Source organism: Balaenoptera acutorostrata, chromosome 7, assembly GCF_949987535.1.
Source record: "Balaenoptera acutorostrata chromosome 7, mBalAcu1.1, whole genome shotgun sequence".
NCBI classification, from domain to species: domain Eukaryota; kingdom Metazoa; phylum Chordata; class Mammalia; order Artiodactyla; family Balaenopteridae; genus Balaenoptera; species Balaenoptera acutorostrata.
The window spans coordinates 108855786-108869906 of NC_080070.1; the positions used below are offsets into that span (position 1 = coordinate 108855786).

General features: G+C 65.1%; 1 protein-coding gene across 2 annotated transcripts; it reads right to left on the bottom strand.

Moving 5' to 3' along the window:
* Positions 1-476: 476 nt before the first annotated feature.
* On the bottom strand, positions 477-11587 carry NACAD (NAC alpha domain containing). 2 transcript variants are annotated; one of them, XM_057550045.1, is made up of 9 exons: positions 11410-11587; positions 3737-9273; positions 3025-3214; positions 2767-2879; positions 2611-2685; positions 2074-2220; positions 1833-1982; positions 1596-1718; positions 477-1506 (listed from the first exon to the last, which is right to left on the bottom strand). In XM_057550045.1, exons 1-9 carry the CDS (start codon positions 11474-11476, stop codon positions 1492-1494), a joined length of 6417 nt encoding a protein of 2138 aa, XP_057406028.1. In that variant the 5' UTR covers positions 11477-11587; the 3' UTR covers positions 477-1491. The 2 variants fall into 2 exon arrangements, with proteins under 2 accessions (XP_057406028.1, XP_057406027.1); XM_057550044.1 differs by having other exon boundaries at positions 3025-9273.
* Positions 11588-14121: the final 2534 nt, after the last annotated feature.

Sequence of the window (14121 nt, forward strand, 5' to 3'; positions counted from 1 at the left end):
CACTCATGCCCACTGCCTAAGGGGAGGGCCTGATGTGGGGTTGTGGACACAGGGCAGAGAGCAGGTGTCCTAAGCACACGTGGACGTGAACATCAGGCCCCCGCTGGCGGGACCTGGGCACTGGGCTGTCTGGGGGGCGCTGGCTGTCCTCCCCCCTCCCCCAGGCCCCAGTCCCCGGCTCTCATCCAGTGTCATGGTGGTCTCCACAGCAGATCTGCACACCACCCCTTCACCACCCTGAGAGTGCGTCGTCTTGGAGCCCAGGGTCCCCGGTCGTCAGGAAGGCCAGTGGGGGGGGCACTGTGCCCGCCCCTTCAAGGCCGTTTGCCTCGGTCCCCCTTAGGACATGGGGAGGCAGTGGTGGTGACCCCAGGGCAGGGCCGTCGGGTTGCAGGCTGGGGCCTGGGCACTGCTGCGTGGGCGCGGGAGGGCCCAGCTCCAGGATTGCTTCCTCGCCCGCAAGACGCCTGCGCATTGCTGCAAGGCCCCTGACCGCGTGTGTGGGAAGCACCAGGCTCAGCAGCGTGGGTACTTGAGCCCCCAGGAGGGAGGGCAGGGCCGTGCCTCTCGGTGAGGCCGTGTGGGAACCAGGCTGGGGTCTGCAGCCCCCTAGGCTCCCCCCCTGCTGAGGGGTGGGGCAGGATGGGAGGAAGGGTCTCACACTTGGCTCTGGCCCCGGCTGTCCTGGAGCTGGTTATGGGCCTGGGTTGGGCAAAGCTAAGGGAGACCGTTGGTAGGTGTTGTCTCTAGGCGTGTGTGCAAATCAACCTGCCCTGGAAGCATCTGGAACAGCTAAAGATAGCCACCTAGTCCAGGGGCCGGCGCCTCCACAGCCCACCCTGGGCTTGAGCACAGAGGGGACCTGGTGTCCCAGGAGCGTTCTGTGGCCGGTCAGGAACTGCTCCTCCACTCCGGGGGCTCCACCCACACGTGGCCTCCCGCTTTGTGGTCTCCCTCTTCTGTCCTGGGGCGTGGCTCCCACCCTGCGGATCCCTGGCCTTTGCAGGAGAGAGGAGGGGACACGGGGAGGACGGTGACTCCTAGAGCTGGGCCGTGGTGAGGGGCCAGGAACTTTGGGGCATGAACTGGTGAGTCCCTGAGCAGACGCTGCCTTCCTGCAGCTGCTGCGGCTCAGGGCCCCTGCAGAAACTTCTGAGCCCCTGCGTCTGGGGAGTTCCTTCCGGAAACTGCAGTCCCCAGGCCCATGTGTGGGGCCGCAGCCAGGTGACTGGACTGCCCGCAATCTCTGGGCAAGTTGGGTGCCCTGGGACACGGGGGAGGGACCGCCACCCTCTGGGACTTGGGGGAGGGACCGCCACCCTCCTTGGGGCCTGCGTGGCTTCAGGAAGCCTCTTCACGCTTCCTCCAATCCGTTTCGCCAGAGCCTGCGCTGGGGGAGCCTTTGGAGGAGCAGAGAGGCGATGAGGGGACACCAGTTTATTGAGCAGCAGAGCTGGGGGGCAGGGGTGGAGCCAGGTCTCTGGTCAGCAGCTACATTGTCAGCTCCTGCAGGAAGCGCACAAAGAGGGGGTCACGTTGTGCGAGGCCACAGCGGAGACGGCAGCGAGGCGCCTGCGAGGGGGCCGGCCACTCACCATGATGGCGTTGACGATATCGCTCTGGTTGTCCCTCAGGGCCCGCACGGCCTTGGCCCTTGACACGTTGGCCTGCGCCATCACCAGCTCAATGTCCCGAAGCTCCAGCCCCGTCTCGTCCACCTGGAGCGGGGCAAGCAGGGAGGTGCTGCTGTAGCGGTCCCCTCCGCCGGGAAGGGGCCCGCAGGCGAAGCTGCCCCCCTTCGCGGGGCTGGGCCCTGTGCCCCTGGGCCTCACCTCCTCGTCCTCCTCCTCCTCTTCCTCCTCCTTGCACTCTGGCCTCACCCTCGGCCCAGGCGCTGACTCGGGGACCAGGGCGGAGGGCTCCGAGGGCACCTTGAACTTCTCAGCCGCAGCTCTGTGCACCTGCTGGGACAGGTCCTCGATCTGCAGCACAGAGCACGGCCATCAGCCGAGCCCACGCCCCCGGCCCCCGGCCCCTGTCCCCCGCCCCGCGCCCACGGCCGGCCGGTTGGACCTTGGCCTCGCCGAAGACCACGTAGGTGTCCGAGGCCGGACTCTTAAAGACGTCAGGCTTGGCGATGACGAAGAGGATGTTTCTGGACTTCTGGATGGTGATCCTGGTGACGCCCTGGATCTGTCGTAAGCCCAGCTTGGACATCGCCTGGGGGCACAGCGGTCTCAGGCCCGGGCCTCAGCCCCAAAGGTCCCCTGTGGGGGCCGTGGGAGGGGGAGGAGCAGGCCCGGGGGGAGGCGGCACACCGCCAGGGTCACAGGGGCTCTGCCACCGACTCCCGGGGGCCCTCTGTGGACCCTCCCAGGTGCCCCCGTGTGTACAAGAGGGCGTCGGACTCGGGCTGAGAGGCCACGTCCGCTGACAGCCCAGGCCCAGTTACTTGCATGAGGTGTCCCGTTACTGCCTTTACCCAGCGGCCCCTGCCAATGGACTGGGAAGGGGTCCCCGTACGCAGCCACCCCAGTCCTGGGTGCTTGCGTTGCTGGCCAGCCTGGTCCCTCCCAGGGGGAGCAGGGTCCCAGCAGGGCCCCAGCCCACCTTACGGGCCTTCTTCTCACTGCGGCTCTGCTTGACTTTGGTGACGGTCTCCTCGCTCCCGCCGCCTGCCGGGGCCTGAGGAGGAGAGGGGTCTGAGCACCCGAGGGTGGGGCGTGGCACCCTCCCAGGGGTGCGCGTCCCCCCGCGGCTGGGCACCTGAGCTGGGCACGGCGTGGTCTGCGGTCCCGAGGGGTCTTGCTCCTCCAGCTCGGCCGACGACTCCCCGTGGCTGTCCGAGTGCTGGCCGGAGCCCGGAGCCTGGGGTGAGTCTGAGGACAGGGGAGGTGTGAGGATGGCCTCCGCCCTGTGGACGGGGGCCTGGGGCGAGCAGCTCTGGCTCTGCGCCGGGGGATGGCGTCCCTGCCCCTCGCAGCCCCCGGCTCAGGACACTGCTCCAGCCTGGATCCCCCTCACCTTCTTCCAAACTGTCCTGGTCATCCTGCTCGGCGGCTGGGAGCCCTCGAGGTCCGGCTGGGCTCCGGAGCCCGGAGCCAGGAGGCACTTGGCAGGGGGGCGAGATCCTCGAGGCCAGGTCTTTGGCATGGGTAGCCCCCTTGGGGGCCGCCTTGGGGCTGAGGAGGGGGGAGTGGGGCGGGAGGCTGACCTGCCCGGCCCCGGGGGGGTTCTTGGTCCCTGAGAAGGCAGCCACCGCCCGCTGGGCTCTTGCCCGTGGTGGTGGGAGTCCCAGGGAGCCCAGGGGCTCCTCGCCCTCCCCCACGTCTTCCCCGGGGACCTGGCAAGGGCAGGGGGCAGGGGGTGCCGCGGGGGGCGGGACTGTCTGCACGAGGGCACCAGGAGCAGGGGACTCAGCGCCCTGGATGCCGTCTTGGGGTGCACTGGGCAGGCCCCCCGTGGGGCTTTGTGGCGGCTGCGGTGGGGAGGCGCTGAGGACTCCCAGTGCTGCTGGGGCCTGCTCTCCGCTGTGCGGGCCCCGCACGGGCTCTGGCTGCCTTGAGGGCAGCGGAAATGCCGGGGCAGGATCTTTGGGACAGCTCCCTCCCCGCCTGGGTACAGCCCTTGATGGAGACTCCGGACAGGAGCCCAGCCCAGCCTCTGAGGCCACAGCCACGGGAAGCCTGGGCCCCAGGGTGGCCCTTCCCTCCTCCACTGGGCTTGGGGGCCCCACCTGGCCAACCTCCAGGCTGGCAGCAGGACATGCCTCTGGGCTGCCGACGACTGCCTTTAGAACTCCACGCCCCTGGTTCTCAGCTCCCAGGGCCTCCTTTAGGGGCGAGCTGGGCTCAGCTCCGTCACCCCCATGCACACGGGCATCAGGACAGGCTCTCCGCTCAGGTGCCAGAAGGCCCTTGGCTACTTCCTCCCCACTGGAGTCAGGTTCTGGGGGACCTGGGGCCTCCGTGGCAGGCTCAGGTGCGTCTGGGGCCTCCGTGGCAGGCTCAGGTGCGTCTGGGGCCTCCGTGGCAGGCTCAGGTGCGTCTGGGGCCTCCGTGGCAGGCTCAGGTGCGTCTGGGGCCTCCGTGGCAGGCTCAGGTGCGTCTGGGGCCTCCGTGGCAGGCTTGGAAGGGCCTGCATCTCCGTCCAAGGGTATCCGAGCATCTGCAGCTGGCTCCAGGACACCCAGATGGATCTGATCCAAGGCCAGAGAGTCTGAGTCTCCAGTGTGGTCTGGGTCCTTTTTCTCAGGCGCTGGCCTCAGTTCCAAAGTCTTGCCTCCTTTCTGTTGGGCTGTGGTGGCCATGGGCTCTGTCCCTAGGGTGTAGCCTGTGTCAGCCTGCAAGGCCTGAGGGCTGGCCTTGGTGGCAGATCCTTGGCTAGAGGGGAGGCCTGCATCCTGCAGGGGCAGGGGTGCTGTCAGGGCCACTTCTTCTGGCTGGGGCTCAGGGCTGGCCTCAGAGGCAGATCCCTGGACTGAGGGGAGGCCTGCATCCTGCAGGGGCAAGGATGCCATCAGGTCCACTTCTGACTGGGGTTCAGGGCTGGCCTCGTAGGCAGATCCCTGGACTGAGGGAAGGCCTGCATCCTGCAGGGGCGGGGATGCGGTCAGGTCCACTTCTTCCGACTGGCGCTCAGGGCTGGCCTCGGAGGCAGATCCCTGGATCGAGGGAAGGCCTGCATCTTGCAGGGGCAAGGATGCCATCAGGTCCACTTCTGACTGGGGTTCAGGGCTGGCCTCAGAGGCAGATCCCTGGACTGAGGGAAGGCCTGCATCCTGCAGGGGCGGGGATGCGGTCAGGTCCACTTCTTCCGACTGGCGCTCAGGGCTGGCCTCGGAGGCAGATCCCTGGATTGAGGGAAGGCCTGCATCTTGCAGGGGCAAGGATGCCATCAGGTCCACTTCTGACTGGGGTTCAGGGCTGGCCTCGGAGGCAGATCCCTGGACTGAGGGAAGGCCTGCATCCTGCAGGGGCGGGGATGCGGTCAGGTCCACTTCTTCCGACTGAGGCTCGGGGCTGGCCTTGGAGGAAGATCTCTGGACCAGAGGGAGGTCCGCATCCTGCAGGGGCTGGAATGCTGTCAGGTCCACTTCTTCTGGCTGGGGCTCAGGGCTGGGTTCGGAGGCAGATACCTGGACCGAGGGGAGGCCTGAATCCTGCAGGGGCAGGAATGCTGTCAGGTCCACTTCTTCCAACTGGGGCTCAGGGCTGGCTTCAGAGGCAGATCCTTGGCCAGAAGGTAGGCCTTCATCCTGCAGGGGCTGGGATGCTATCAGGTCCACTTCTTCTGGCTGGGGCTCGGGGCTGGTCTCGGAGGCAGATCCCTGGACCAAAGAGAGGCCTGCATCCTGCAGGGGCGGGGATGCCATCAGGTCCACTTCTTCTGGCTGGGGCTCAGGGCTGGCCTCGGAGGCAGATCCCTGGACCAAAGAGAGGCCTGCATCCTGCAGGGGCAAGGATGCCATCAGGTCCACTTCTGACTGGGGCTCAGGGCTGGCCTCAGAGGCAGATCCTTGGCCAGAGGAGAGGCCTGCATCCTGCAGGGGCAAGGATGCCATCAGGTCCACTTTTTCTATCTGGGGCTCAGGGCCGGCCTCGGAGGCAGATCCTTGGCCAGAGGAGAGGCCTGCATCCTGCAGGGGCAAGGATGCCATCAGGTCCACTTCTTCTGGCTGGGGCTCAGGGCTGGTCTCGTAGGCAGATCCCTGGACTGAGGGAAGGCCTGCATCCTGCAGGGGCAAGGATGCCATCAGGTCCACTTCTTCTATCTGGGGCTCAGGGCCGGCCTCGGAGGCAGATCCTTGGCCAGAGGAGAGGCCTGCATCCTGCAGGGGCAAGGATGCCATCAGGTCCACTTCTTCTGGCTGGGGCTCAGGGCTGGTCTCGTAGGCAGATCCCTGGACTGAGGGAAGGCCTGCATCCTGCAGGGGCAAGGATGCCATCAGGTCCACTTCTTCTATCTGGGGCTCAGGGCCGGCCTCGGAGGCAGATCCTTGGCCAAAGGAGAGGCCTGCATCCTGCAGGGGCAAGGATGCCATCAGGTCCACTTTTTCTATCTGGGGCTCAGGGCCGGCCTCGGAGGCAGATCCTTGGCCAGAGGAGAGGCCTGCATCCTGCAGGGGCGGGAATGCCGTCAGGTCCACTTCTTCTGACTGGGGCTCAGGGCTGGCCTCGGAGGCAGATCCCTGGACCAAAGAGAGGCCTGCATCCTGCAGGGGCAAGGATGCCATCAGGTCCACTTCTTCTGGCTGGGGCTCAGGGCTGGTCTCGGAGGCAGATCCCTGGACCAAAGAGAGGCCTGCATCCTGCAGCGGCAAGGATGCCATCAGGTCCAATTCTTCCGGCTGGGGCTCAGGGCTGGTCTCGGAGGCAGATCCTTGGCCAGAGGAGAGGCCTACATCCTGCAGGGGCAAGGATGCCATCAGGTTCACTTCCGGCTGGGGTTCAGGGCTGGTCTCAGAGGCAGATCCTTGGCCAGAGGGGAGGCCTGCATCCTGCAGCGGCAAGGATGCCGTCAGGTCCACTTCTTCCGGCTGGGGCTCAGGGCTGGTCTCGGAAGCAGATCCTTGGCCAGAGGAGAGGCCTGCATCCTGCAGGGGCAAGAATGCCATCAGGTCCACTTCTTCCGGCTGGGGCTCAGGGCTGGTCTCAGAGGCAGATCCTTGGCCAGAGCGGAGGCCTGCATCCTGCAGGGGCAAGGATGCCGTCAGGTCCACTTCTTCCGCCTGCGGCTCAGGGCTGTCCTCAGGGGCAGATCCCTGGCCAGAGGGGAGGCCTGCATCCTGCAGGGGCAAAGATGCGGTCAGATCCAGTTCTTCCGGCTGGGGCTCAGGGCTGGCCTGGGGGGCAGATCCCTGGCCAGAGGGGAGGCCTGCATCCTGCAGGGGCAAGGATGCCGTCAGGTCCACTTCTTCCGGCTGGGGCTCAGGGCTGGCCTGGGGGGCAGATCCCTGGCCATAGGGGAGGTCTGCATCCTGCAGGGGCAAGGATGCCGTCAGGTCCACTTCTTCCGGCTGGGGCTCAGGGCTGGCCTGGGGGGCAGATCCCTGGCCATAGGGGAGGTCTGCATCCTGCAGGGGCAAGGATGCCGTCAGGTCCACTTCTTCTGGCTGGGGCTCAGGGCCGGCCTCAGGGGCAGATCCCTGGCCAGAGGGGAGGCCTGCATCCTGCAGGGGCAAGGATGCCGTCAGGTCCACTTCTTCCGGCTGGGGCTCAGGGCTGGCCTGGGGGGCAGATCCCTGGCCAGAGGGGAGGTCTGCATCCTGCAGGGGCAAGGATGCCATCAGGTCCACTTCTTCTGGCTGGGGCTCAGGGCTGGCCTGGGGCTCAGATCCCTGGCCATAGGGGAGGTCTGCATCCTGCAGGGGCAAGGATGCCGTCAGGTCCACTTCTTCTGGCTGGGGCTCAGGGCTGGCCTGGGGCTCAAATCCCTGGCCAGTGGGGAAGTCTGCATCCTGCAGGGGCAAGGATGCCGTCAGGTCCACTTCTTCCGGCTGGGGCTCAGGGCTGGCCTGGGGGGCAGATCCCTGGCCATAGGGGAGGTCTGCATTCTGCAGGGGCAAGGATGCCGTCAGGTCCACTTCTTCTGGCTGGGGCTCAGGGCTGGCCTGGGGCTCAGATCCCTGGCCAGAGGAGAGGTCTGCATCCTGCAGGGGCGGGGATGCTGCCGGTTCCACTTCTCCTGGCTGGGGCTCAGGGCTGCCTTCAGCGGCAAACCCCTGGCCTGTTTCTTCCTTCAGGTTCTGCAGAGAGTCGAGGCCCGCCTCTGCCTTCGAAGTCTGGGGCTCTAAGCCTAAGGCAGCGCCGTCTCCCTCCTGCAGGGACTGAGGTGTGATTGTGGCAACAGGTGCTGGTCGCATGGTGGAGCCTGCCTCTGCTGCCCAGGCCTGAGGGGTCACCCCAGTGAGGCCTGGGGCTTTCTGTGGGGCCTGAGGGGCCATAGCAGCAGCGGACACCTGGCCTGGAGCGGGGCCCACCCCGGTTATATCGGAGATGGGTTCCTGGCTCTTGGCAGCCCGGCCAACCTCTCCCTCGGACACCCCAAGAGTGGGCTCTGGGCCCCAGGAGGCGGCCTCACCAGGGCTGTCCTGGAGCAGGGTGGCGGGCTGTGCGTGGGGCTCCCCGCTGTACAGTCTCTCATCATCACCCCCCGCGTAGGAGGCTGAGTCGGGGTCAGAGGAGGCGGCCGAGGTGTCATCTCGGAAGGCGAAGGCCTCGTCCACGCCCTCAGTGATGGACAGGTCGGACAGCGACTGCAGGGAGGACGCGAACGTGCTGTCGTCCTCGCCCTCCCCGGCCAGGTCCCCTCGGGGCAGGGGGGCCTCCTGCTCGTCCTCCTCTTCCTGCTCCTCTTCCTGCCCCTCCGCCTCTTCCTCGGGGGGCAGCGGCGTCACCTCTACAGCCTCCACCTGGAAGATCAGGCTGCCCTGGAAGGGCAGGAGGGACGCAGGGATCATCGGGTCATTGGCCAGGAAGTCCAGCTCGAAGAAGTGGCCCTCCTGGCCCCAGGAAGAGCTGCTGTCTGCGGAGAGGCTGGACTCTGGGGACGAGGTGTCCGGGGTCCCGGCAGGGGGCAGCTCCCTCTCATCGGCCACAGAGCCAGGTGGGGAGAAGCCCCAGCCTGAGGGCACGTCCAGCCCTTCAGCCGGGGCCTGCAGGCTCACGGAGCAGGATGCGGACGAGGCCCAGCTGTCCCCGTCCGCCGTGATGTAGGAGCCTGAGGGCGAGGCTGGCGGCGAGTCCCCCAGCTCAGCCTGGGCATCCTGGGCATCCCTGTGGGGCCCGGGGCCAGGGAGCAGGGTGGAGGCTGTCTCGGTCGGGGTGGAGGGAGGGGTGAAGTAGGATTCGGAGTCCGGGGCAGGGAAAGGCACAGGAGGGTCACCCTGAGAACACAACTCGGGGGGTGGGTTCAGGCTGGCGTGCCCACCCTCCCAGTCCCTGAGCTCTGGCAGGGTTGCCCTGGGCAGTGGGGATGCCCGGCATGTCTCCTCGCCCATCACAATCCGGGGCTCCAGGGAGGCTGGGAGAGGACCTTCAGCAGGCCGAACCTCGGGGGGCCCTGGGCTGGGGCCGCCCTCTGCCTGGACTGCCCAGGCCGAGGGGGCGCGTCCCGGCCCTGCATCCCAGCTGGCTCCGTCAGGCGGGGGCCGGGCACCCGGCTTGCTGGGCAGGAACGTGAGAGCCAGGGCACTGGGCTCAGGGCTCAGGACACAGTGCTCCAGCTGGTCCCCCCTCGGGGTGGTAGCCGCAGCCGCATCGCAGGACAGATCTGCGGAGAGAGAAGGGCGTGAGAAGGGCAGGCATCTTGCCTGAGAAGCAGCTCCCAGCCTGCAGCCGTTCCCTCCCTCAGACGGGAGCACAGGGCTGGGGGCCTGCGGGGGTGGGTGTCCGCTGAAAAGAGAGGTCACGAGAGGGAAAGGCAATTGTTGTGCCTGGGGGAGGATTTCCAGGAGTTCTGACCACGGTGAGCAGCCTGAGGTCTGGCTCTTCTCCGAGACGCTCGGTAAAGATGAGACCAGCTCCCGTCGCCTCGGACACTAGCCTGCTGACTCCTTGCCCGTGATCTGCGCTGCCTCGGCCGGGCTTGCCAGGAGAGGCCTGCTCATGACCCCCCAGGTCAGTGGGCCCCCAGGGAGTAGGAGGCCTGTGCTCCACTCAGCTCTGGAACATTCCAGATCTCACGCCTGCTGTGAAGTGGGGCTCTTGCTTCTCTGCCTCATCTCTCCCCTTTCCTCGCCGCCCGCACCCGAGGCCAAGCTGTCGGGGACTCCCTGGGCTCCACCCCACCCCTGTTCCCTGAGCTGGCACGTGCACGAGGGGAAGCAGGGGCCACGGCGTGCGGTCCTCAGGCAGGACGTCCCAGCTCAGCCAGAGGCCATGCTGGCAGTGGTGCTGGCCCTCCGGGGGAGCAGAGGCGGCCCTGCCCTGCCCTGTATGCAGCCGTGGGGGGCTGAGAGAGCGTCCAGCTGAGTCTCCACGATGGCAGCCACTCCGCAGGGCTGGCAGGGCTGGCCCCCTCTGCCAGAGACATTTGTGGGGCGTCCCACGGCAGTGGACAGGGGCTGCCCAGGCCCCGGCCACATTCTCTGGAGGATTCCTGTTCTACCATGCTCACCCAAGACCTCCCACAAGTACATCTCCTGTGCCTCAGCTTTCAGTCTGCAAAGGGGAGTGTCTGCCAGGATTAGAGGGGAGCTTTCGCAGGGGCAGCCCCCTCCCCAGGCTGCCCATCGGCTGCAGCAGTGGCAGAACCTGGGCCCTTGGGTCACACTGCTGGGGTGCTGGCGTGGCCAGGGGGTCCTGAGAAGGGGGTCCTTTGGGTCCACTGGAGTGTGATGAATACCTAACCCCTGGAGGTGGGTGTGGCAGGCAGGGCTGGGTGCTGGAGACCAGGCTCTTGGCAGTGAGCCTGGTGTGGTACCCCTCTGCACCGCACTGGACTCCAGGGCCCCAGGGCAGCCATAGGGTGGAGCTGGGCCAAGGGGGCAGAGGAAGGGAAGCCAAAGGTCATAAGGCTTTTGTGCCTCATCCAACGTCGCCAAACAGTCCAAGCAGAGCCAGCCCCACCGCACTTTACCGGACCCAGAGGGAGGCCAGGCCCCTGGACCCAGCCCTGGTTTCATCCCCAGGGGACTTCTCACCCACAGTCAGGTGCCCTTGGCCCTCCCGGAGCCTCACATGGCTGACCTCCTGCCCGGTGGCCATCCCTGGCTGGTTTTCCCAGGCCCAGGCAGATTCCCTCCCACACTTGCTGACTGAGTTTCTCCAAGGATTCGGGCCTGCACTCCAGGGCTACTGCTCCCCAGGCCATGCTCCCCCAGGGCCTCCCACATTCCAGACCTCAGCCGGCAACTCCAGCTTCCCCAGGCTCCAGCTCCAGCCCTGTTCCTCCCTCCTGAGCCAGGACCAGTCGCCAGCCCTGAGGCGGCTCTCAAGCATCTGGAGGGGCGGATGCCCCGCGCATCCCCAGTGGCCGGGGTGCAGTTGACAACCCGCAGCCTCCAGTCCAGAGCTGCAGGGGCCTCGAGGCCCCTTGCTCCCCTCAGACAATGGGGCGCGGCAGGGGACCCTGGCGGGGAGCGCACGGAGCCCTGGACGGTCGAAGGCCTTCAAGTCGCTTCTAGCTCCTGGAGGACATCCCTGCTCCACCCCGCCCTTCCCTGCAGTCCTGAGTCGGGGCCAGGGCTGGGCTAGGATTCCGGTGCCCGGAGGGGCAGGGGACCAAGGAAGGGGACGGAGCTGGGATGGAGAAGGGAGAGGGACGGAGAGAGGGCGAGGAGCGGAGAGGAAACGGGGACGGAGATGGTACGCGGACAGGGACGGCGAGAGAGGGGTGGAGAGGGGACGGGGACGACGGGAGGGGTTGGCGGAGACACTCGCAGGCGGGAGAGCCCCGCGGCCTCACCTGTGCGGGGCCCTGTTCCGCCCGCCTCCGGCAGCAGCAGCTCGGCGCGGGCAGCTTCCCCCGGCATGGCCTGGCCGTACGCCCGTCCCTCCGTCCCCTGTCTGTCCGTGAGTCCGTCCCGCGGAGCCTGCGCGGCCACCGCCCCTCGGCCGGGGGGTGAAGGGGGTCAGTGGATGACGTCAGCGCCGCCCCGCCCGCCCACCGCCCCGAGTGAGCGTGCGCGGGCGCGCCAGGCACTGCGGTGCGCCGGGAGCGGAGGGGGTGGGACAGCCTCCTTCCCTCCCCATACCCCACCCCGGCTGCACTCTCCACCCGCGGTCCGCGGCCCCGCCTTTCCCGCAGCATCACCTCTCCGCCCCCACTAACGGGAGAGGGGTTCAGGGCCAGTCGGAGGCGTCAGCCCTTAGCCGGGTCGGGAAGAGGCAGAGGGTCGCCAGAATTCGGGGTGCGGGGCCGGGGGGGTGTTGGAGGTTCTGGGGGGCCGGGCGCTTTGGGGGAGGCGGCGGCGTAGTACCCCTGCCCGAACTCCCGGACCCCAGCTGCCCGGGCAGGGGTCCCCAGCCTAACCCGACGCCTCCATCCAAGAGGAGAGCTGGCGCCGCAGCTCCTCACTGATTGGCTGGTCCTCGCACGTCGGTCTCCGTGGCAACCGCCTCCCGGCTCCATGGCAACCAGAGCCGGCTGGCGGGAGCGCAACAGGGAAGGTAGCCCCAGCGGAGCTCCGGGCTGACTGGTCCCCGGGGCTCCCCGCAGCTCAGCGCTGTCCCACCCTTCAGCTCTCGGGCAATGGAGGGAAGATGGAGAAACACGCCTTCCTCCATTCTCAGCAACCGCCCCTGCCACACCCCCGAGGACGCAAACCCTCCCCGAGCTTTCCGGAGATGCGCCCTTGCTTCCACGCAGGCCCGCCTGCACTCAGATTCGCCGAGCATCCGCCCTGTGCCAGGCTCCGGGAGACAGATGAACATTGTCACCACCCCAGAGATAGACGGGGGCGGGGGCAGGTAATCAGAACGGCCATTGTTGCGGAGGGAGTCTCCTCCATCTTCAATCTTCTGTTGGCTCTACCCCAGAGCCCACGGAGCCAGGGGCTGCCTGCTGGGCATCTCCCCGGTGCACCAGGCACCAGACACATCATGTCCCAATCTAAGCCCTGCATCTTGCATCCCTCTCTGTCACTGGAAATCTATCCATCTATCCCACTGGTGGGGGACTCCTCTTCTTCCTCCCTTTCCTCCACACCCATCTTCACCCTCTTGGGTCTTGGAAGCATCCAAGAGTTTCTAAGTTGCTCCTTCAGGGAATTCCCTGGCGGTCCAGTGGTTAGGACTCGGCACTTTCACTGTTGGGTCCCGGGTTCAATCCCTGGTAGGGGAACTAAGATCCCACAAGCTGCGGCACAGCCGGGAAAAAAAAAAAAAAAAGTTGCCTCCTCCTAAGGCCCCTTTCTTATCGCCTCAGCTGAGTCCTTCATAAGTCTCACTTCTCTGCCAACCCCTATGGCATGAGCTCGTCTCCCTGCTCCTCCTGACTAACCCAAGAAAAATGCAGGAAATTAGAGACCACCAAAACTGAACTCTCAAAGATGAAAAGAGGAAGGTGAGCTGGTGAGGGACCCCAGGACTGGAGCAACAGCAGAGCAGCCCACCCAACAGAAGGGGACCCAAGCCCGGCATTTCCTAACCCACCCCTCCTCCCCACACACAGCTGCTACCAGGAGGAGGACCAGGTATTCATCCTCATGTGGACGGGAGTCTGTCACGATTCTAGGGAGTCTGGCAGAACTGGTACAAAGATCAAGGGAAGTCTTCTGATATGGGGCCAAGGGAAGCACATTCCTCCCCGCACCGTGCCCCACCTCACTCAGGCTCCTGCCCCCCACCCAGAGACCCCGTCCCCAACCCAAGTCACAGGATGGTCCAGCCTAGGAAGTGCCTCCCACCCATTGGAGAGCACCAGCAGGGCCCAGCAGCATGAGACCAGCACAGTGCAAGAAAGCCCCTGAATGTTATACTGTCCTTAGAACCGCAGGCCGTGAAAGCAGCCCAGGACCTGCATCTTGAACCCAAACAGGATGACTGCCTGCTAAAATTAAAAATTTGAACATAATAGCCTGTCTGGGATACAATTAAAAAGAAAAATCACCCATCACACCGGGGAAATCAGGGAAGAACCCAACAACCAGGAAAATAACATCTAGAAGAAGAAAAATTTTTAAGAAACACAGAACTGAACTGAATGAAGATAAAAATACAAAATATCAAATTATGTGGTCTGCAGGTAACAGTGCTAAGAGGAATATTTACAGCACATCAGAAAAGAGGAAAGGTCTCAAATCAATCATCTAAGTTCCTACCTCAGGAAACTAGGAAAAGAAGGGCAAAATAAACTAAAACAAGCAGAAAGAAGGAAATAAAGTCAAGAGCAGAAATCAATGAAACTGAAAACAGGAAAACAACAGAGGAAATCAATGAAACAAAAAAGAATAGTTCTTTGGAAAATTGATAAAATTGCAAGATGGACAAAAATAGAGAAGACACAAATGACCAGTATGCAATGGGGGCTATGATGGTTAATTTTATGTGTTAACTTGACTGGGCTTAGGGATGCCCAGTTAACCCATTAAATGCTATTTCTGGGTGTGTATGTGAGGGCATCTCTGGAGATTAGCGTCTAATTCAGTAGACTGAGTAGAGATCCGCCCTCACCAAT